This window comes from Lampetra fluviatilis, chromosome 7 (genome assembly GCF_964198595.1).
Source record: "Lampetra fluviatilis chromosome 7, kcLamFluv1.1, whole genome shotgun sequence".
NCBI classification, from domain to species: Eukaryota; Metazoa; Chordata; class Hyperoartia; order Petromyzontiformes; family Petromyzontidae; genus Lampetra; species Lampetra fluviatilis.
The window spans coordinates 282,725-307,140 of record NC_136281.1 but is presented as its reverse complement, the minus strand read 5'-3'; the positions used below and the strand labels follow the sequence as shown (position 1 = coordinate 307,140).

Genomic DNA, 24,416 nt, shown 5'->3' with positions numbered 1-24,416 from the left:
GTTGATTGCCTTTTGTGACCTATCCTGAAACATTTACAATTTCCTCTCCAACATACCGTGTTTACTCTCCAACACACCGGTGTTCTGAGCTAGTAACTAATGGGCACGTTTAGTTTACGTGACAAACCTTACTAATTGGGTGTCGGGTGATGGCAGCTTTGACACATTTATATTTACGCGATCTAACCCACACAAAAACCTTCGTGGGTAATATTGGTCGCGAAAGCCTCCGTGTTAAACAGTATAATATTCTGATTCTAGATTGACCAGAGCGCTGCAGGGTGGCACGGGGCAGGGATTATTCGCATAAGGCACGATCACGAGAGTACAAGCTATGCCTATTCATAATAAACCTATATTATTGTGCCTTCTACTCCAAATATTTTTTATATAAAGGGTACAAGGACAAAATAAGGCGAGATGGATGAGGCGTGCCGAAATTATTTCCCAAACATCTGAAATGAAGCAGTGATGAAGAAAGGCGACTGCCTTCAACCAAATGCCACCAATTTACACGTGGGTCGGCGTGACGGCTCGCGAGGCCACGTGGTGCGCACCGAGCCACGCCCACTCAGCCCAGTGGGCAGAGCTCAAGTCACCGGGGACTGAGTGACGTCATCTCAACTGGTTTTGCATTCCTCAGTGTATATGGGAGCGGGGCCTCGTCGCCTCCGCACCCACGTGACGTAGTCCTGTCTTATCTGCTCCATGAAATGCAAACTCACTTCGATGACGTCCGTTATTGGGCTGTACCAAATGCTCCGTACGAGGCGGGGGAGTTTAGGGGGGTGGCTGACTCCAACAACACTTGAGAGGACCCGCGGAGCGAGTGCCGTAGGGTGGGAGGGAAAGCGGTCAATGGGTGGCGCTATCTCTCCCCCCTCCCCCGTGAGGTTCGGCGGGTGGAGTCGCCCGCTCCGAGGAGCGGCCCCGTCTCCCGCCTCTTTCTCCTGCAGCGGCCACGGAACCGCCTCCTCCGCCGCCCGTCACTCGCAGCCTTCGCCCTAGACGACTCTGAAGGCTCCTTGTTTCCCAGTCGCTCGCGGTGTAGATGCCGCTTTGAGAGCGAGGAGCAGCGGGAGAAGGAGAGGGGGACTGGGAAGAGGAGAAGGGGAGCGGGGCAGGGACGCGGCGGGGTGGGCAGGGCTCGCCATTGTGCGCGGGGGCGATGGCAGCGGCGGCGACCCGGCTCGTGCCGCTGCTGCTCGTCGCATAGCCTCGCCCATCCGCAGCCGACACCAACAGCAGCAGCAGGAGGAACAACATCACCAGGAAGAATAAAAGCAGCAGCATCTCGGACAACCACCGCGGTCGGTATGGACGAGCACCCAGCCTTGCAGGTTGGCTCGCCCGGCCTCAAGCAGCTCCAGCAGCAGCCGTCAGGGGGATCCGGGCAACAACAACAACAGCAGCAACAGCAGCAGCAGCTACTGCAACAGCAACTCCAGATGCATCAGCAGCAGCAGGGCGGCGAGGGGGGCAGCGAGTCCGGCCGGCCTCACTACTCGATGCCGGGCATCCTGCACTACATTCAGCACGAATGGGCGCGCTTCGAGATGGAACGGGCGAGCTGGGATATGGAACGCGCGGAACTGCAGGTAACGAGGGGGGTTTGGTGGTGCCTAGTGGTGATGGATGTCCTCAACATCGCCACCAGCCGATGGTGTTGATGTTGTGGCTCCGTGCTGGGAGGAGGAGGGAAGCGTCTCCCCTCTCCGCCATTTTGGAGTCAAAATGGCGATGGCGGCGCCGATTATTTTATTTTTAAAGAGCGAAGCGGAGATTTGCGAGGGGTCCCCTCGTGGCTGCGCCTCGCCGGGAGTCGTCTCCCGCGTGCGAGACGGCGCCAAGGGGCTCCCCGCAGCCCCCTCGCCTTTTGTCTGGAGGCGCCGCGGAGCCGCACTGTACGGGGTACAGTGAGGGCGGCCACGGCTCTCGGCTCCGCCGGGCGCGGCTCCTTCCTGGGTTCCCCGTCTCTCAAAGTTGTTCATTTACCAGTGTGCGTGTGGCTCTTGCCGTTGTCCGTGTTCATGTGCCTTCGTCTGGAAGCCCCGTATGTGTGCGGTCACGTCTGTGTGTGCGTGGTGATCGGTGTTCGGCCGCGTCTGTTTTTGTGTGGCCGAATCCGTGAATGCAGCGCGGGGCCGTCTCTGTGTGTGGCTCCTGTGTTTCTACGATCCTGTCTGTCTCCACGGTGCGTGAATGTGTATCCCGCGAACGTGGCAAAGTATCTACGTACTTTTCCATGTTCAGTAAAATACTTTTGGATGTAGAAACATTTTAAAAGTGACATCGATTAGACAATTATAGTCGGCAACAGCTATGCCACCTTCCGTAAATCACAGTCACATGACACTAGTGGTTGCCATTAAAGAAACCAATTCCGTATGAAAAGCAGTCCACATAGCTGCATACATTTGCTCTTAAACAGAGATGTTTTCTTATGGAAACAGACTGTGTGTGTGTTCACGTAACGCCATGTCTGGATCTCTGTGGCCTCGTGTCACCCTTGAGCGCGTATGATCTGGTCTGTCTCTGTACTAGCCAGTTGGTTCTTGTACATCCCAGTCTCTCTGTCCGAGCCTGTCTACAATACATTCCACTTATTCAGTCTAGTCCTCAAGAGTCTGAATGCTTTCAGCAGGCTCCAACATTGGGATGTTTGACCAATTCCATTCATAAATGTTTGGCATTTTGGGATGAAGCTGGTGTACACAGAAAGTAAACGAATGATACTCTATATACACTAACACTCAACTCCGAACAGATGGATTCAGAAATCGGTTGCTGTGCTGCCATGTTGTAGACACCTTACAGCCTAATACTACAGCGTATCCTATTATCACGCAATTAACCAGGGTGAAACGTATGTGGCTTTATAAGATATCTTCAGGTTGGGTTCGTTCAGTGTGATACAATCACATGGCCAAATTATGTTAATGTGGTCCTGTCTGTAAGGCCCTCTCTGTGTCTCTGGCATCATCTTTGTTTTCCTCTATCCTTCTGCTCTGCCTGTGATCAAATCTGTCTGTTGCTATATGGTACCCGTCTATTTCGCCCATCTGTCTAAATTACGTGTTTTCTTGGTCTGTGACTGGTCCTATCTAATTTCCATCTATCACTTTGGTGGCCTATGGTTGTTTATGCCTTGGTGTATTTGCTATTATCTCTATGGTACTCTCGCTCTTTTGACTCTGCCACTCATGGCTTTGTTTGCATAAATATGTATATCTCCATGTACTCCTTTCCATCTCTCTGGCTTGTCTCCTTATCTGTATGACCTTGTTTGTGTAGCCTTGTCTTGCCTCTAGTCTCACTCTATGACCCTTTGTTTTTGTCTTTGTTATGCCATATAATCCTGCCTTTGTCTCTCTGGTGTTGTCTGTCTCTCATTGTCTATCTTTGTATACCTGTCAGGCTGTTCATCATTTTGTCTTTTCTGGCATTGTATGGCAAATATGTCATTGTCTCTATCTTGAAATTCTGTTTATCTTGAGTGTTTTCCTGTGTCTGCCACATTGTGAAGCGTAAGGTTTAAATGTGTGTGCCTGTCTGTCATTCCCAATTTGTGTCTGTTTTGTCGAATTGTCTCTTCCTTTTTAGTCCTTTCACTCCATGCTTGATGTCATCGCTGGAAAGAGATACTCTTTCCAGCTTACTCTTGATTCATCTGTGTGGTTGACCACTGAGATTGTCTTGTCAAACGGAAGGTGCTTTATCAAAGTTGAGATTATTCCGATGTTTATGAGTATTACCCATTTGACAGAGATTGTTGCTTTCGGGCAGGCATTGCCACCTGAGCTCCCTCCAACGAATAGAGCCAACCCTAATGGTTTCTGTCAGTCTGAGTAGTTATGTTTTTGTTTATCGGATTGTACTTGTCATTTAGTCCTGACTCAACTCGCTGTCCAGTGATGTTGAAGCTTGATCCTTTTGTGGATCGATACCTGATATTGATGATCTTTGCAAGTTACATGGAAGCTTTCATTCATTTGGAATGCAATGATTCATTGATTTGAAATATAGTATTGTTGATACTGCTTTAGAGTATGTACTCGTAACCTTCGATTCATTACTGCATGGTAGGAAAATTGATTCTGAAGGTGGAAGTCATATGTTTAAGTGTTTAGCATGAGAGTTGAATCTATTTAGAACTTTAGCATCACATTCACTTCTGAGTTGTAATTTTTGGGGGGCTAATGATTTTTTTTATAGTCGTGAGGTTTACATTTGTGCCAAATTACAACAGCATCACACTTTAACAGCATAATTTATGTAACTCAGTCACAATCACCGGAGGTTCTGTATGCAAAAAACGATTGGCTTCAGAAATCGAATTGACTTCAACGAAGATGTATTGAAACATGGAGATTGCAAGTTGTAACATTTATATCCTTGCTTTGCACTTTTGTTGCTAGAGTATTGTAGTTTTGTTACTTTGATTATAACCCTCTAATATGAGTGATGTATTTCTCAACAAAGTATATATTTTTTTACAACAAAGGAGATAATTTAACATGTAACATTAAAACTACGATATGATTGAATAGTATGCTACATACAAATTATCTCAGTGAGTTCCCTAATTACTCGGCTATCCAGCAACCCAAGTCATAACGAAGCTCTAAAATGTGCTCTCTGAATTCTTGTTTCCTGCCTGTGTTCCTTGGCTCATGCATGAGCTCTCAAACTTCGTGTTTACAAACCCAAGATCTTGACAGTGCTCGTCTGTGTTGATGGCCTGGAATCAATGGTGCAAATTCCACAGTTCCTTAACAGGGACCGGTTCTTTTTACACGACAACCAGAAAACCTAACCCAAGATCACGACTCATTCCCGGCCTCTCGTTTTAAACCTTGGCTTAACCATAGCCTTAAACCCACTTCTCCCTCTTATTGGAATAAGAAGCCAACTTGAGCCGTGTGGAGGCCGACAGATGCAGGGTGCCCGGGCTGGGCAAGGAGACTGCTTCTCCAGCTCTTGTCACCCGACACCGGACCCAGCTGTCGTGCCCGGTCAGTGGGGCCGTTACTTGAAACCGTGCACATGGACGGGTATATATAACGCAATGGGTCTTAATTTTAGACGAGTCGTATTATTTTATCCTCGCGCCTTGGACTTTTTGCTATGAAAACACAACTGAAAAAACGAATATCGGTTATTTTGTTGATACAAACCTAGACTCTCTGTACCGAACTGTTGGACACCATTTTTTTATTTGGTTAATGAGACAAAGGACTTTCAAATTAGCATCTAGTGCGTCATTGTTGCGCCCTAGTAACATCGTGCAATGCCACTCCCATACATTTAATTACAACAGTGCAGGCATGTTGGTTGTCGCAGTCTTGTTGGACAGCCCATATTTGTCACAACCAATGTACGTATCTGTGGGTTGCATCTTTAAGTTACCTCTGTAGCGTTGTGCATCCTTGGTGGATTTGTCAATGATAGACCAAAAGCGCCACATGTGAATGTCTAAATTGCAGCGCAAATAGGTAGGGCGTGATTGTTTTCGACCGTCATTGATTTTTATGCCATTGGGTACATATTTTTATATCTTCAGTGGTTTGAGTGAGATTTGTGCGTTTTAATAATAATGCGTTTCATTTGTCCATGGAAGTCTCACGGACTGTCAAAAATTTGAATGCTTGGCCAATTCGATTTAGGGTTTTTTATGTGGAAGGGAACCGGATGCGGGTATAACACTTACATTAGGTCCACATTGGCTCACAAACCATTTTATTTATTAGCATCTTCTGGGCACCTCACATCCCGGCGGGTTGGAGAGTTTCATAAACCCATGCCTACAAGAGTACTGGATTATCGTCGCCCGGCTGAAGTAACCCATGCCCAACTCGCATCATTGTGACGCTCGCCAAGGCATTGTCAGACCACCGGGTCATCCTGTGCTCAATAGGAAGTCATTTCTCCTCTGCTGCCCCCCCTACTGTATGGAGTAGCCTCTCCCACATTGTCAGCACTGCTTGCTCAAGTCCAGGCTTCACACTCTTATGTTCTCCACTGCCAATAACTGCGCTCCTTAACTGATATTTTGTATCCACCTACTCTACAGGGTGATTTTTTTCTTGCACACTCATACCGTCACCACTCCCAAACTCGCAACGTCTTTTCCTCGGGGGAATATCTCGGGTTTTCCCTGCCGCAGTCCTCCATTGCCTGATGGAGCAAATGTCTCCTATTTTTACAGAATATTTAGATGCAGTCACATTAATGCGTCATTGTCTTGAATATGAATTGGAGTGAAACGTTTATCAAAAGCTCTGTCTTGTGTAGGATTTCACAAGCAAAATGGCAGGCACACGTGTCTTGAGATGTTTGAGCTATAAAGGGCCTCAGCGGGGCTGGGTGTAGTGCAATAACTAAGTGGTAAATGTAAGAACTGCAGCCCTGCTGGTCTGTCCATGGCTCCATGGAGAAGCCCGACAGAAGGATATCTCGAGCTGCCTTTGTTCGCAAATAGCGAGTAAGAGGGATTGTGCAGTTTTGATAATATTTGCCTCTAGCGAATCGGTGGCTAATAATTTTCAACGTGTGTACTTTATTGGGTTTTCGCAGTAATTGATTGTCAAAGAGGGACCGGTAAGTAGGACAATAAATGATTTGTGCCGAGTTTAGCATTGCCATAATGGTTTCCTAAGCAACATGTTTAGCTCTTGATTTTGAACACATTTGCTTGAGTAAATGTCACCGGCAGCAAACAGCTGTGTCAACGAAGCCCTCTTTATCATTACCAAGGTCAACAGTAATCTACAGTTTAAACATAATTGACTTAAGTGCAATTTGGGCTTTATTTTAAGAGATAGAATAAGTGTTACTTTCTGCGAAAAAATCAAACCGTTTATAGTTGATTACCTTATTTAAATAAGTTAGTGGGCCTTGTTTTGTTTATTGCTGCGATAAAATTTTGTATTGCCTCTGCCCATGGAATTTGAAAGTTCTAATTACTCCTGGCTGATGCTACTAAATTGCTGATTTGTCTTATTGTGTTGAACCACAGGGGTCACGTTGAGCTAAAGAATGTCACTTCGTGACTGCAGGGATTCATCTTCTTGGTTCTTTCGGTAAAGTCTTTACCGAAAGAACCAAGAAGATGAAGTCGTGCTTTATTGTTTATTTTTTCTACCTACGTTACTTTACGGAAAGAACCAAAGAGTATAGATGTGCTTGTCATGTATAAAATGCTTGAAACAAATTTAATGGAATTTTTAAATGCATAAATTCTGGATTCAAGACGGCCAACAGTGAAGTGAGCTGTGTTGAAAAGTAACATTATTTAACCACACGAGCCTTTGTAAAAACAATTGCACTCGTTCAATTTGGTGACAAGCTGAGGATGTGGTATAAATACAGCCCTATGCAACATAATGTAAATCTCCATTATACTTTCAACAAAGAGACTAAGTTATGTTTTAAAACACATCCCTGACCTATAGTACATACAACATATTGAAGTGTCATTAAAATGCTTTTTCACGTGCAATTTTGTGTCGGCGAGACACGTCTTCCTCTGGGAACTAATCGGGGTCTGCCATAATTCAGGTCCCATGGTTATGATTAGCCTTGTCTCCCTTTGTTCCAGCTCCTCATCTCTGTCCTCCATATGCCCACACTCTTGTCAACCCGTATACACACACACAGAGACAAATGCCTTCGCAAATCTGTCTCGGAGACTCCTAGACTCACCTTGGGGACCCATAGACCTACACACACCCGTATACTTCCTTGTTCATTCAGGCTCGAGACCTTCCCTTTTCATCTGTCTATGACTGACTGCCTCTTTCTGTCGAAAATAAATGCGCACTGTTTCTGCACAGCAACTTAATATGCGGTCATATTTTCAAGCTATGTAAATCGACATTGTATTGTGCGGTATATAGCAGTGGTTCTCAACCGGGGGCACGCGGACCCCTGGGGGTACATGAGATGATTTATAAATGCGTGAAATTATATCATACATAAGTCATTGGTGAATAATCATGTATTAATCTGCCAATATAAAATAACTATGAAAACATTTTAATCCACATGGGAACCTAGATCGATATAAAATACCTTTCTAAAGTAATCGATCACTAACATTGGTTTTCAGGACTAAACAGCAAGTACGAACAAATTGCAATTACGTCACCGCACGCAGAGCATCCCTTGGTTTGTTTGTATTCGCGTGCAGTTACTTGCTAGTTAGGATACCTCACAAAATGGACAAATTTTTTAAATATTAACGTCCATTATTCATACATTTATTTCTCAAACATTTACGGTCAGGCAAGGCGGTAGTACTCGGTTGATACAAATTTCAACAAAGAGTATTACAGAAGCCAAAAATGTTGAACCGCTGATATCCAGTAGCATTCCTCTGTGCCACCTCAGGAGGAATTGGAAGGAAAAGATCCTGTCTCTTGCCATACATTTGCCAACAGCGTGTCACGTCAACATTGGATTGTTGATTATGGCGGTGTCATTTTAAAATACAGTAATCCCGAGTTTGAGGTGGTAGATGCGTTCCTGAAAAGTACTGCGTTAAGCGAGGAATCGCTCTATCCAATCACACTTGCACAGTAAAATCAGCCTGCAGTCATCCCATGTCGGGACAAAATAATGATTTGAGGCTACGCCAGCGTGCTGTCACTCCCCAGTAGACCTCGGTAAAGTAATTTACCCTTTTTACCGGGTAAAAGGGTAAAGGTAAAGGGTAAAGGTGTCGACATGCCAAGGGGTAAGGTAAAAGGGTAGGGTAAAGATAGCTCTGAAGAATTAGCCGGTAGGGTAAAGGTAGCGCGAAGTATTACCCGGTAAATACGGTACCTTGTTTACCGCTAAAAGCTCCGTGGCGCAGTCCGTAGCCTCCATTTAATATGTAATATATATAAAGAAAACTTTTTTTTAAACACGCTTTTATTAAATGTACGAGTAATGGCAGAATTCCACGACTCCAGGAAGGTAAACGTAGGCTTATTTTTTTTACATTTTAACTTTTACCTTACCTTGCCGAGGCCTACTCCCCAGACTGTTATACCGCTTAGCTGCACAGCTCAGGAAAACCGTTCGTCATTCATTGCTCGGACACCGCGTTATAGCGACGTTTGTTCCGTGTTGTGCGAAATTTGTTTCCAAATATAAGAACCGCGTTATCGCGAAAACGCGTTTTTATGAAAACACTTTTAAGCGTAGATTTACCGTCTGCGTAGGGTGGCTCTGCAGAGTCTTTAGCTTGCTTTCCATTTGGCACTGCACTTTGTACTAAATGAAACCTGCTCTGTTCATTGCCTTGACCTCTACTCTAAATTTGGTTTCCATCTATCTTAATGGAAGAAGATGCACCGGTATAAGTTTGTTTTTAATGCTATCGCTATTGACCTTGAAGTATATCTGGGCTGCTTGTTATCACGTATCATGAATGACTGACCAATTTAGAGTGTTCATGTGTCCATGACACCTCTCATACCTGGTACAATCTGTCTTATTTACATTTACTATTTACGATCTCCTCTCAATTGGTCTTCTTTGGTGAAACAGATGATCTGTTCAGAGCGTGGGTCCATTTGTTTTGAAATCACATTCAAATGGTTGTGTCTACTTAATTTGCTTTGCACCATATTTAATATGCTTCCATGTTGATAGCACGTGTTGAAATGTTCTTCTTCCTTCGTGTGGCATTGTAACACGTCCCTCTTAAATTAGATTAGTGCCAACAGGTTATGGTTAAACAATCAAGGATCTATGCGTATGAATGTAGGTAAGGTCAGAGTCGACAAGCAGGTTAATGTAATTGTTTTAAAACTTTATTTTCAACAGAGAAGATTAGGTATGGAAACAGTAGACATAAAGTAAATTCCCACATTATTGTTGACTTAATGTTCACAATACTGTTGTGTGGGAAGTCAATCGCGGTTGTCCTGAAGAGAGATTAGCCGTTGCCACATGTGTACGCCAGTTTATGAACTACAAATGCTCAAATGATTAACAGAGTGATGTCACTGTTTAGTGAAGAGCGATGTCACTGTTTAGTGGCCTAAGTAATGGTGCCCATGTGACATTAGTCTGCACCTGAAAACAGGCACACAATTCAAAGGGTGCTTTAACAGAACAGTGATATGACGATATTAAAATATTGATGCTATTAAAATTGTAATTAATGTTAAAATTGCTATGATGTAGCAGCATGAATGTGACCCAAGAAGGAAATGCCAGGGTCTTGCACAATAATATTGTGCCATGGGAAGGAGGCATCAGCCCTTCTTTCACCTCCCCTTACCTGCCTTCCTCTTTCACAGCTCTCACCCAGTGCCTCTTCATTTCTCCGATCCCACACCCACTGAAGAAGCTAAAATGTCATATTTTTCACAGTACAATAAATTGTTATGTGTAATGTCTCTAAATGTAACTGCATCTCAAGATGCTGTACAAGAATGCGTATATGTATTGGGAAAGGCTCGATTAAAAATTACATGGAGAAGGAGGTGGGGGAGGAGGTTGTTGGGCTGAGTGATACAGGGCCAGAGAACGGCTGTAGTGCAATGTTGGCTGACATTGAATACATTGGTGGAGTGGGCCTGCCAATCAGGAGTGCTGACTGCTAGGAGGGGTGGGGAATTCCGGACAGCAGAGTCGAGCAGACGAGGATTGACCACCCACAGAGGAGAGCTATGGGACTGTATTTGGCTGTGCATGTTGTACATTCCTTTATAATAAAGAAGTGAATAAACCAATAAACAGTACATAAATTAACTGACACTTGCTGTAATATTCTGTGGGTTTTGTTTATGACTTAAGATCCTTTCTGGTGAGAAACATACAAAAGAGCATAACATGCAGTGAATCTTATTGGTTCTTTAGGTAAAGTCACGTAGATATAAAATGTTTTTTTAATAAATTGAAAATAATAAAAGCAGTGAATGTTCGTATGCAATGATTAATTGCTTAGAATACAGTATGTTATAATGGTAATGGAACACGGATCGAATGGTGCTGCAAAGAATGTATTATTTATGATTATGCAATTTGGAAATATGAAAGAGTGATGTCCTGCCCAAATGATCATTGAAACTATTCATATCCTGTTTACAGCCCAAAACCCGTGGTGGAATTTCAAGTTTCCAATGGTGGAGGCAAGCCTATCCATAAGACAGTCCCTGTTAGCTTTCCCACAATGTGGTCTTTATTTCATAAACCCCAGAAAGTTGATAGGCCGAGTCCACTTCCTGCCAGGATTTTAACTCGCAACTTTGTGAGTCGCTCACTCTACCAACGAGCAACTCGGGCCGATTATGCTCGTTGCATGTAAACGATATGCTAATATACCTCTTGGCTAATGGAACAAACAAGATAGACCTGAGCAAACTACACTAAAAATAATAATCTTGCATTGAAGTGTGACCCACAATCATAACATGTAATTTTCCCATGAGGAGGACTCGTTACATGCCCACCATCAGGTGCGTGTGGTGTGCTGTGGCTTTGCATGTCAACAGACTGGATTCATCATCAAGTAGTGCCACATTTTGCTGGCACCAATCTTTTATGTGGTCATCAAGCCATTCTCTCTTAGGTCTTCCACTCTTTCCAGTTCCTTCCTTTTTTCTGATCAACACACTTTTAAATTTTCTGCTGTTGTTCATCCTACATATGTGTCATAATAATCATATATTTTATGTGCAACGTTTTTCTTCTACGTTGGCCACTCTTTGGTTCCAGCTTAGATGCAGTATCCTTCTGTAGCAATATATTTTCAGTGCCAATATCTTATTTCTGTCAGTCTTTTTTAATATCCAAGTCTCACAGGCATATACATCTGTACTGGACATGAATGTTCTTCAGATGTTCAGTTTGGTCTTGTAGGTGATTTGCTTGCTTCTCCATATGTTATTGAATCCTGCCATTACACCTTTTGCCTTTGCGATCTTCGCTCTTATGTCTTTCTTGCAGTCGTCCAATGTCAGTAGACTTCCCAAGTATACAAATTCCTTTACATTCACAATCTTGCTGCTTTTTATTATTATTTCTTTCTCAATGTCCTCCCTTCCAAACACCATAGTTGTATTTTGAACGTTAATCCTCAGTCTCGCATCCTTTCCTGACTTATTCGGCGTATTAATACTTTACTGCAGTAATATGCTGGAAAGATTCACAAAGGATAGATTGGTAATCACGAAATGGTGTACTGGGAGGGGGTTGGAGGTTTCGTGGATCTGAGTTGACGAAACACTACATGGATATAATGTGAATATGCAAAGTGTAATAATATATGTGTATTTGTTTATTTGTAATGCATATATCTTAATCTTATAGTCTAGGCAAATTGCAGTAACAATTGAGGCCTTGCCAGACTTCAAACACTGTTCACTTTCCATGTGTGGCAGATACAACATGGGCTTGGTTTCTCATTGGATATTGTGGTGACTCATACATAAATGATTGATTATTACGTTTACTTGTTTATGAAACGTGCCTGTTTTGGAATCTGGATCATTGCTGAAGCATAGCTGCCACTTGGTAATACTTTACAGAGCATTCTTTATTTTTATGTACAATATTCTGGAAGTGTAGGATGTTGTGTTAAGTGGTGTAGGATTATGTAATGTCATATTTTGTGTACCTGATTCATGCACTTGGCAGTTGCTGATTTGATTGCTCCATTATCGGTGTGAAATGTGCAGTAAAATGCAGAAGCAATTATATGAAATAATGTTCCCCATGATAAAAAAAAATTGCACCTGTTTAGATCATTATAATTACCCGATCAATGTGTATGTGTTTTATCATGGAGGATGGTGTTTTTGATTTTTGAGTGTCGATTTACATTTGTGAAAGCTAGACAAAAACACGTTTATAAATCATCTGAACCAGTCACCAACCCTCATTGACAAGTGTGGTTATGAATGATAAACACCCCGAATTATTGACATAGAATAGGAAGGCCTTCATCTAGAATTTTATTAAAAAACAGCTGAAAATAGTTATAATGGTGTTGACGCTTGAGTTTATAAAATGTACAGTGCTATACATTACAGTACAGCAGTTTTCTTCACACTTTCTCAAGCACGTGTACCCAAACTGGCTGGCCCAGCTCACATAGAATGTGTAACGGAATATGACCAGCTTTGATGGCATTATGGACTTACAGTGGGAGCCGTTTACTATTGTTTCGTCATAAAGATTTAGTTGCCATAATAATTCAGAGGCCACCGAGCCCTGAAGCATTGGTTTGTTACTTGGTCCACCGTACACCACGCTACCTCTATTATGGATACCATTAAGTTATTGACGTTTGTCTCTGTGCATTTCCTCATGTGTAGCACAACGGAGGCCTATCCTGTTGGTTTCAGATTTTGTACGCTTCTTAGAACTGGACTATATCATTATTAAATAATTGATTACCCTATGAATTATCGGATTGATTTAGTTGAGAAAATGTGAAAATAGCTGGAAAAGTCTCACCTCTCTTTCCAGAGTGAGGTTTCTCGTTTGGGGCACTGTACCCTGTCCCCACCACCCAGGATGCCTCGCTTCATCTCTGCACTTGTCCTGAGTGCCATTAGAGTAGATTTAGCCACAGACTAATATTTGTTCAAATGTGATGTAAAGACAAGCAATAGTTGCCTTAAAGTGTTAATTGGCATCTTGGAGGACAACATTTGGTACACACCAGCATTGAGCTGTAGGCGGTGTATTGAAACGTTCAGGACGATGAGAGAACCTTGGCTGTAGCTGTGCTTGGAGCAGCTACACTTCTTCCTCCTTGCAGCATGCCCTCAGTGAGGAGATTCACAGTATGGGCAAGGCCACAAGAGGTGAAGACAGACTTACTCATTAGGCTCATGCCACACACATCCCACCTATTTCGATTAGAAGTAAGCTTGCTAATAGGAGATCCTGTGATCCCTGCCAATGAGAACATGCCTGAGGCTGAATATTCAGAGCAGAATCAACCCAAGACCACTGGAATAGACCTAATGTTCTTGAAGGACCAACCTGCCAACTCTGAGCCTGATACCTTTTGTGATAGATAAGTGGAGAGCTCTACATTCACTGCAGCAACGGTCCTGAAATGTAACCTTCAGAGGACAGCTTGCAGACACAAGTTTAAAGTTAACATGCATGCCTTGGCATATTAAATGCGTTTTGTCTGCATGAGTATTGGGTGGTGCTCCTCTCCATTGGCAGTGGGTTTCCACGTTCTTATGGTAGGACTGGTCCCTACAGGACAAAGCAGTTTTCACGTCCCACAAGCACAAAGTAGTACTTATTTTCTTGATCCCGCAAGCAATATGGGCCAAGTGCACCCCTGATTAATTTGAACTCGGCTTTATATATGCAAGTTGAGCACTCTTACCAAAGTGTCGGCCATCGTCGTGATTGCATGTAAACACGTTCAGAGTGCGCAGGACTTGCCTCTGCTGGAGAGTATTGACGCTGTTTGACCTTGCAGTTTACTTAGGTGCTTGTCTCTTGCTTGTGTAGGGGTGTTAGAGAGAGAGCCGTTATGCATGGCAGCTTATGGGAAACAAACACAGTGGGTGGGGCTACGTGAGTGCACGGGGGGGGGGTGCTCTCAACGACGTCCGCACCAGGCAGCCCGGGGCCCCACCCCTCAGCGGGGGTGGAGTATAAAGGGGGATGTGTCAGAGGGCTCGGGGCAGAATGTTAAAGCTAAACCAGTGAAGACCGAAGATCGTCTAGCTAGAGCCCTGGACTCCCCTGGGACGCCGCCCTTGTCAGGGCCGCGCAGGACCGAGCCAGCGGCGTGGTCCTGAGAACCAGAGCTAGTGCTCTGGGACTCCGGGTACCGTAGCCCGACTTACCAGTGTCGGGCCAGACAGCCTCCCCTAGCCCGTTAGTGGAGGACTAGGAGGTAGGTCAGAGATAGCTAGCAGTGTATTCCCAGCTAGCCGGGTGAGGGGACCGATACCCCCTCTAGTATTGTATGTCTACAGTTGTGACTACTTGTACGGAATAAATACGTGTGCCTCACCAACGGTGTCCAAGAGTCATCAACGGTACTTCACTTGTATTTCAGCCGTGATGGAGCCTTCTGCTCTGAAATTGCTATGGCTTTCAGACCTCCCTTAACTCTCCTTAAATTGAGCTGCTGGTTTTATTTAAAAATGCAGCGGATGTGGTGGGCTTATCGCCCGTTTACGTTTCCATACACTTGCCTTTTCACTGCTGGATGAGTTCCCATTTTTAAACCTTAACCCGTAGTTTGGGTCGTTTACATTTTGGATTGTGCTTATTAAAGGGCTATATGTGAATGGGCTTTCACCAGCTGATTAGTAAATGTTTAAAAAAGATATAAGCACTTAAATTTCGATTTAAAGCCTTCGTGACTGCAGGGATTCATATTCTTGGTTGTTTCGGTAAAGTCACGTAGAAGGGAAATAATAAAATAATAAAAATACAACATAATAATTCTCACGTTTCGGCCACAACGCAAGCAGCCGTCCTGGACGCTGTCTTTCCGACAGCTCTGTTATTCACCTGAGGACGGCTGCTTGCGTTGTGGCTGAAACGTGAGAACTATTATGTTGTATTTTTATTATTTTATTATTTCCCTTCTACGTGACTTTACCGAAAGAACCAAGAATATATAAGCACTTATCAAAGAAGTCAAGTGACCTTCGGACTGCACTGGCAGCTCCTAAAACCAAAGACTGCATTCACGCACTACCTTGTCCTGTTCATGCTCATAATATTACTACATCAAGAAGGGAATGTTTTTCCATAACCCATCGCATTATTGCCTGAGAATTTCCTAACAAACAATTACATGTAAGCATTTTTTGCATTTGTCTTTGGCATAGGTTTTCTAGTGGCTCTTGGTATGTTGAAGAAAAATAAATGTCAGGTGGACTCTGTTCCATTACCTTGACATTATAGGTAGGGACTTCCCTACAGCAATGTGTGTATGGCACACTGCTTCAACAATACAGCACTGTTTTGAAACGGTTACTCTTGGTGTAATGTGGTTTTCAGTTAACATCAATCCTGATAGCCATCTGAATGTTTCACTCAAGGTTGGTGAAATAAATAATGTGGTTTTACAATGTTTTATTTCAAATGTGTGAGGTTGCCCTGCTCCTGATGCGTGTATGTGCACTTACGCTTCTGTAATACTATTTTTAATCCTATGATTCTTCCCTGCATGGTTACTGGAGGATTATCGATTCTTCTTTGGCCGATTACCATATTAAATTCTCCATTCACTCAAATGAGATTCTAACAGGGATGCTGCCGTGGAAAATCCATCCAGGGTTGCTTGCACGAAATGTGCACCATTTAACTTGTATCTCCATGCAAAAGCAACCAACATATAACATATGCAACAGATAATACAAACTAGACAAATAATATAATTATTGAATTAAATTGAGCCTAAATTTTTCCAATTCATAAAATTGTTTGAGTGAGGTTTTGCATGTCTGACAATTGAACAGGGAGTATGAGGTCTTTCAGTGCCTCTGTGTGCCATTCCAATAGTCTACACTACATATCTGCTCAATTAGTCAATTACCTGAGCCTAGCAATGTAACGGCCTAGCACTAACTACAGTTTGCTGAATATTGCCCAATGTGGCTGTGAGTCTCATCAGTTATGCCCACCACTTGTGAAGGCGGCAGTGTTTACAGACTGGGCTTGTTAAATTCCTGTTATTACCTTCCCATTCCCGATTCCATATGCAACATCTTACAGAGAAATGCGTGCCATATTGAAACAAAACGCTGCACTATTAGGTAGGCGATTGTCACTCTTAGGTGCGCTGAGCCAAAGGTAAAATTTATCATTCCTTTGGTAAGGACCCAGTCTCTTCCAAGCGACTATACTTCTCTCTCAATGGTCTTCATTTTTCCACCCACGGAGGGATGAAAAGTTAAGAGATGAATGTCGATAATGAAACCACCTCCAGTGCTATGGGTGGTGGGTCAGTGCAAACTTGGTTTGGAGGATTGGGCATAAGTGTGTGATGGGCCGAGAGTTTTCCTGTAAGTCCACATCCAAAACAACTTCCCTCTCCTTCACTGTTTGTTAGCAAAAACAAAAGTAATCGTAAGTTTTCATGAAATAAAATATACAATTATAGATATCGGCTTGGCAGAATTGACCAGAATCGTCATTGAAATATATAGCCGATGTCGGTTGTTTGGCATCGGGGGCCTCATTACTCTCGGGGCATTTATCGACCATGATACTAGCCCAATATAGACTATAATCTCTGTTGAGACGTATTACACAAGCATTGGCCGTACGCTTTAATAACAATCCACACTGTCAACCTGGCCACACGGACCCCTGCCGTACTTGATCACCAATGCTGATTTTGGTTAATTACCTTGTGAATGTTTTTCTGATATACAATAGTTACATGCATGCCAAAATTAACATGTTTATGGAAATTACATGAAAACTTCTTAAGTTTTGAATAATGTATTCTCCCATTATTTGGGATAAACAGTAACAATAGAAGTAACATAAAAAGCTTTGGCATGCTGATGTCACCAGTGTGAGATGGTACATCCGCGTGTTGTATTACCACAGCAGTGTTTACTGATCTGTGCTTGTATTAAAATAGTTTTCCCTTAAGTGAAAAACACTTAGAAAAATCAACCCTGTTGGATTTGGCATTGCCATGAAGATCACGTGTCCCTATCCAGACAATCACAGTGTGCAACAACAACATTTAACATGGGTATGAACAAAGTTTCTTATTGCAGAGCATAGCTGTATTATATTGTCAGCTTTGTAAACCTTTATTAACACAGCGATACACACGCCATTGTTTTAAGCATCATTGCTTTAAAATAGCACTGCTTAACTTGGGCTGTAAGGAAACATTTAAACAATGAAATGTTACATTTTCTGGCAACTCAGGTATTGTGAGCATCGCATTGCTTTTAAGCATTGGATTGTATGCCTACCAATTAGTATGCACTTGTTAGTCAACCTGTCACCCCCCAGTCACCAACTGTCTCAATGAGATGTCATTGAGACAGTATAATTTCTCTGTCGTATAAATATGAATTTTCTCCGGCTCGCCCAGAGCTATTAATATTTGTTTGGCGCTATACATACCAAAACATGTGTTACACTTGCACACAGATGCTACCACATACATTGTATCGCTGAACCAACCTTATGAAAGTCACATAAAAACAGGTAATTCTATTACCTTTTTTTATCACAATGGAAATGAGCCGGTGACATAGTAGAAGTAAACATGGGTGCAGGAAACTACAAGTGGAATCTTTTCTGGTTTTGCAAAAAAAACGCAACCCAACGTTGTTGTGAGAAATGGAACCAAAATTGCGACCATCCTTGGTGTGCATAATCAGTCAGTATGGGAACATCCAAAATAGTTTTGTTATCCTCGTAATAAAGTGAGATGTTATATTTCTGATACTAGATTTTTGGCAATAATTGTGTATAAATCATTTTTTTAAACACTTTCAATTGTCCCTCTGACCTTTGAGTTTCAATAAAAGGAAATCTTAACTCCTTCTATTTTGAATGACACTACTTAATATCAGGCTAATGACCATATGAAATATTTTATAGCCAATTACCAATTTTCAGTTTTTATGACGTCACATCCTCTTTGTGTAATAGGAGCTAAGGGAACGTAATATATTTTGTAAATTAAGACTCATTCTCACAACTTTAAACTCTACCAAAAGTCCAGGTTGTTGAGCAGACATTCCTTATTTTTAATGTCAACACTCCATTCAGAGGTCCCCATAATGTATGCAAATGCATGGTGTGTATGCAAGAACTAGCTTTATTTAATTTGTACCTTCGTATGCGAAATGAAACATAGCACAGTTTCATCCCGAGACTTGTTCGGCACATTATTTTCGTACTCTTGGGTGATGCGTGATGTATTTGCATTCTCAGGATGCTTTCACACCTCTTTCGTTAGCAATAAATTAGGACCGGAAGCTATTCATATCAGTAAAAAAAGTTAATTAGCTGAACATTATCGTAAATCTCTCACAGTGATTCGTACAACATTGTGATAGGGGAGCTGAAACTATTATTTACTGGTGGCTATGGCTGGGATTCAACATAGTGACAGACTGATCACAAGTCTTTTTTGCAGCCGATGTAGGCCTATCAAAATGTTGCAGTCGCCACACCAGGCTGCATTCCAGAAGTAGTCGTTGATGTCTGGTGTGTGTACCACACCTGTAAGCTCCACTCATGTATAACGCATGTCAAGAGTGACGGACAGGCACTTAAATACACGCTATCTTTTTGTTCTCCTGCCTGACAATTTTTCAGTATTACAATGGATGCTGTTCATTTTTTTAATTTGAGGTTTTGTTGAATTTACATTTCTTTTGGACACATTTGCCCAAGTGTTTGAAGCATAGTGCAAAGCTTGTCTGTGGCTTGAAACAAATATTAGAAGTGAGTTTGAGGGTATTTAAATTTGTGAAATATCTGTTTGAATAATCCCACTTATTACTTTGTGATATGTTTGCCCAGAGATATAGTCCTGGCACACATAACGACTGTGTGCATGTGTTGAAAGTTAATGAACGGATAATCAAAATATCAGAAATTTCACATTCAAAATAATTTAGTCTTCATGACAAATTATGGACTCTTAGGTTGTGCCATTTTCTATTTTAAAGCCACATTAAGGATTGAATTTCGCAATTGTTTTAGTAACCTTGTAGTGCATTTTCAGGGAGGGATCTCGCACTTTATTTACAATGGAACTTGAGCGAGCCCAGATGAAAGCACACATCTTTAGGCCACCCTTTTTGGTGGTGTTTGTATATTCTATGAACCAAAATAAATAACCAATTCATCAGTTCTCACCTAGGATGACATGGTAATCATCTTGAACTATAATAACATAAGTCTCGATGTGTAAATGCATGGTTTAAATATTCAGGAAGTATTAGCATTTGAAATGAAAATTTTACCTCGGAAAATCGTAATAGACGTGTGTAACAAGCCGATTAATGCACCTGGGCACATGTTAAAACAACACTATTTACACAACTGACAGTAGCATTTGGTTAAACCTGCTCTTGGTAAAACATCCGTTGCATTAACCCCCCCTCCCTCACCGGCAAAAATGCATGGCTTCCCAAGTATTACATAAGCTCAGTTCTGCATGTCCACTTGAGTACATTATTGAAGCGTAAATAACCAAGTCTTTTGTATGTTTTAATCAAATTATTAATGTTTGGAAGTATCACGTGTACATATTTATATCCGCTAAATATAAACGTAATTTTTATTGAACCATTTATTTCAAAAGCTATTATAGAGATATTTTAGAGCCAGAGTTTTAGATTGAAGTGGATGTTTTTGTGAAGTAGACATCGATTTGTAACCAGAAAGTAGATGGATTTTCATTGCTGTTTGGAGAGCATTGCCAGTCAAGGTTAAAGAGAGAATTTATTTTCCTTCAAATAGAGGTTTAAGTCAAATCAGTCTTGAGTGTCGGTATGTAAAGTGCGTGTTTTGGAGCTAGTCACTGGCCTGTCGAGTGGAGGAGATAGTCAAGTGGAGTGCGATCAACCACAACGTGGGAAGGCTTCACCCTCTGAAGTGTTTTCTCTTGCCATGTCTGGGCACCATTTGGATGCCATTGCATGAAGACCATGGGTACATTTAAGTTGGAATGTGCATTCCTGAACACTTCCTTCCACCGTGGTTTGAATATACTAATCCTTTCCTCACAGTAGTTTACACCATGATTCATATTATAATTGCATTGGGTATGAGAATAGTTGTTGTTTTTTGCTTGAAATTCTGGAAATTCTGAATGCAATTCATGAATTTGAATTCACTAGATTTATTTCCAGACTGGCTGCCCTTAAAACTATACTGCAGGTGACAGTTGAGGTGGAGCCTCCCGTTAAGTCGCATTCATTTGGTAGATGTTTGTGTTCACATATATGATATCGAGAAAGCCATTTGAATGAAGGGGTTAATTTTCTCATCAGCCCAGCTCACTCCCCAATCGTCACCACTCATTGTTGATCCCTTCACCATTGGCACTGGCCCTCCGCTGTCACTCCTGCCCCCTCCCTTGCTGGCCAACTCTTGCATTTATTGCCGCGCAACTCAACGTACACCTGACCTTCACCGCTTACCAGACACTCGCTCACCAGTCAACTGAATGAGTTACTTATCACTCGACACCTCACACACTCCAAATACTCGCCTGACGTTTTATCAGACACTCACTACTCACTTGGCCCTCAGCAGACATTTCACACTCACCAGGCATATGCCACCTCTCACCATTCAAAAGTCACTCCTCAGGATGCACTCACTTGACGCAATTCACACTCACCATGCATATTATAATTTGTATGGCTGTTACCTTTCATACTTTGCATTACGGCTTTCAATAACACTTCAAGTCCAGCAGGCCGGGAATTACTGTTTGCAATTAGCATGCATCCTTGGTTTTTCATAAATTTAAAGTCATAATTGGTCTGTGGGTCAAATTCAAGGCCAAAGGTCACTTTTTCCGGCTGTTGTTGCCCCTACACTGGCCCCTGTAGGACGAACACGATTGCAATAAATGCTGTGACGGATCTATTGACATGCACCGCATAGCTGTTGCCTCTTTCATTGACTTCACCTCTTTCCTCTTTAGCCTTGCCCCTTTTCTTGGTGATCCCACCTCTATGAGACCTTCTTTACAAGTGGCAAAATATAGTGATAGTTTTTTACCCTTTCAACTGGTACAAAAACTGACACCTTTATACAAGGCATCATGTTTGCAATAACCACAACACAAGCAGTCAAAATGCAAACAAAAAGGATCAACTCTAGTAATGATAATGCTATGCACTGTCCTTGAATTTGATTGGTCCACACCCAAGACAGCTTTTCTTAGAGCCTAGTCTCTACATTGGTGTTGGACCAGATGACGCCAAAAGGCGACACCAATGGAGACTAGGCTCTAAGAAAAGCTGTCTCGGGTGTGGACCAATCAACTTCAAGGACGGTGAATATCATCATTACTAGAGTTGTTTCTTTTTGTTTGCATTTTGACTGCTTGTGTTGTGGTTATTGCAAACATGATGCCTTGTATAAAGGTGTCAGTTTTTGTACCAGTTGAAAAGGTAAAACCCTATCACTAGATCCCACCTCTTTCCGTTCACGTCACCACAACGTCTTGGGTTTGTTGGCCTAGGTTAATGGTTTACACATCACTTTGCCAATACCACAGGACCTTGACACATTCTGGTCAAAATGAGCTCTTATATGATGAAACATAGTAAAGTAAATGCTGTAATCATATGACTGACTTATAGATAACTATTGTTTATATTGATATAGGTGTTTGTGTAATGAAAGGATGTAATGTGTGGGTTGTGTATTGACATATAAAAGGAATGAGGTACTTATTACCAATTGGGCTGTACAGATACTAATATCTTCGAACATACCATGTGCAAGGCAAGAAAGGTCTCAGTGATTATATCGGATTTAAATTAATATTTTATTTAATGTGTTGGGTTTCGTCCTTGTGTTTGTATAACTCTCCAATGCGTTTTTGGATTTTTTTGGCGTGCCCTCTGACATGCGGAACATCCCGAATCTTTTGTTCAGAAATTTGACTAAACACACGAAGACAACTTTCTCTGGGGTTGTAAATCTCGAATGCCGTGCACACATTGAAGATGATGTACTCGTCACTCTTGACGCCCGAGTAGATGGGGGTAATCCGTCCAGGTCATCTTGCCTGTGGCCCCAGTCACTACAGAGAAGAAACATGCAGTGTTCTGCTTCCAGAAGCAGTCTATCACATGACCCCACAGCTGTTGTGTATGTACATTAATGATGAAGACAGTTAAGTTTAAGTGAGAAGTAATATTGATAGAAAAGGATAGTTCAGGCTTTCTTGGAATTCAGTACTCGGTCGTTGACTTGCTCTATGACAGGTGAATAACTAAAGATTGCCTGATAAGCTGGTTGGCATACATCCCTGAGAAACCGTCGACATTCCTGGTACATAACGTAATCACAGCAACTACAGTGCTCGGTCAAATTAACTCTCTGCATTCACCATTAACACAACAGAATCAACTATTAAGCATATTTATGGTATAAGGCAATGTAGTGAAGTTGTTTTTACACTTTCCGACACAGCCTCTTCATTTCTATTTACTTTTGCGATGCTTGCCCATAACATACGTGAACTTTAAATTTCAGCATTGTATTCAGCGACCACTTGATTGTATCTGCCATTGTTACATATGACTGTACAATGATACCTCGGTTCACGAACTTAATTCGTGAACTGACTCTGGTCGTGAACCGAATTGGTCGTGAACCGAGGCACATTTTCCCATAGGGTTCAATGTAAATCCGGTTTATCCGTTCTGACCCTTTTTTTTGTTTTTTGAAGCACAAAAATATGAAACAAATGACAATACACATTACTGTAGTACTGTACAGTATAGTAATGTATAAAGAGAGAACACTAACCTTGCTTGAGATGACTTCTGGCATGGAGGAAGGCAGGTGGGAGGCGGGTGGGAGACAGTAAGCACTCAAACGGGTGAACTGTACAATACAGTAAGTACAGTATTGTACAGTACAGTAGTACAGTACAGTACTGTATGTGCTAAAAAGCACACCAAAAATCAAAAAGTCACTGAAAGTGTCTTCACAGTACTCACAGTACTTCTTTCTGTCTCTGCTTCTCTCCACGATCTTCCTACAGGAAGTCACGACCATGTGACAGCCTGGAATTAGCATAAAAATGGACGCGGCTCCTGTTCGTGAACCGAAGCGGAGTTCGTGAACCGGAGCATATTTTTATGAAATTTTCTGTTCGTGAACCGAGTTGTTCGTGAACCGAAGCGTTCGTGAACCGAGGTATCACTGTATTTAGTGTCAATATGTGATGTGGTACCTTCGGATCAGTTTCATTTGGGCACAAGCTTGAATTTCCATAATTTTGATCTTAGTCCAGATTCAGTAGCTATCCTATATATATACTTTTATTTATTTTTCCAGTTGTATTGCTTCTGACATAACTCTTTGCTTGTTTAGCAACCTTGTCCATGACTTTGGTTTTGATAATATTTATCCCGAGTCCGACTTTGCACCTTCTTAGTGAATGATGAAATCGTTACCTGCAATACATTTTCATTGTCTGTGATAATGACAATGTGTCATATGCCTTGGTTCTTGAATCCATATGTTGGAAAATATCTTCTAATGTTGCTGTCAAATTGTCTTGGTGAGTTATTGCTTGCCTAACTCGTCTAATTTGTTTTTGCTGTGGTATGCTGCTGCACTCTCAGTGTATATCTAAATGTATATTCAACAATCTCAATTATATGTAAAAAAAAATTAAATTTTATTATAAATGATTGGATAAAAATTTGTATGTATGTTAAATATGCTTTGTGGGC

The 24,416-nt window shown here is 42.0% G+C and overlaps 1 protein-coding gene across 3 annotated transcripts in view; it reads left to right on the top strand.

Annotated features, from left to right (window-relative positions):
- Positions 1–891: 891 nt before the first annotated feature.
- Positions 892–24,416, top strand: part of LOC144933373 (striatin-3-like) — a 119,043-nt gene continuing 95,518 nt past the window's right edge. For 2 of the 3 annotated variants that reach the window (XM_078858070.1, XM_078858071.1), the window contains exon 1: positions 892–1,598. In XM_078858070.1, coding sequence (XP_078714196.1) covers positions 1,317–1,598 — 282 coding nt within the window. In that variant the 5' untranslated portion in view covers positions 892–1,316. The remainder of the gene's footprint in view (positions 1,599–24,416) is intronic. The other variant, XM_078858069.1, reaches the window with a different exon arrangement.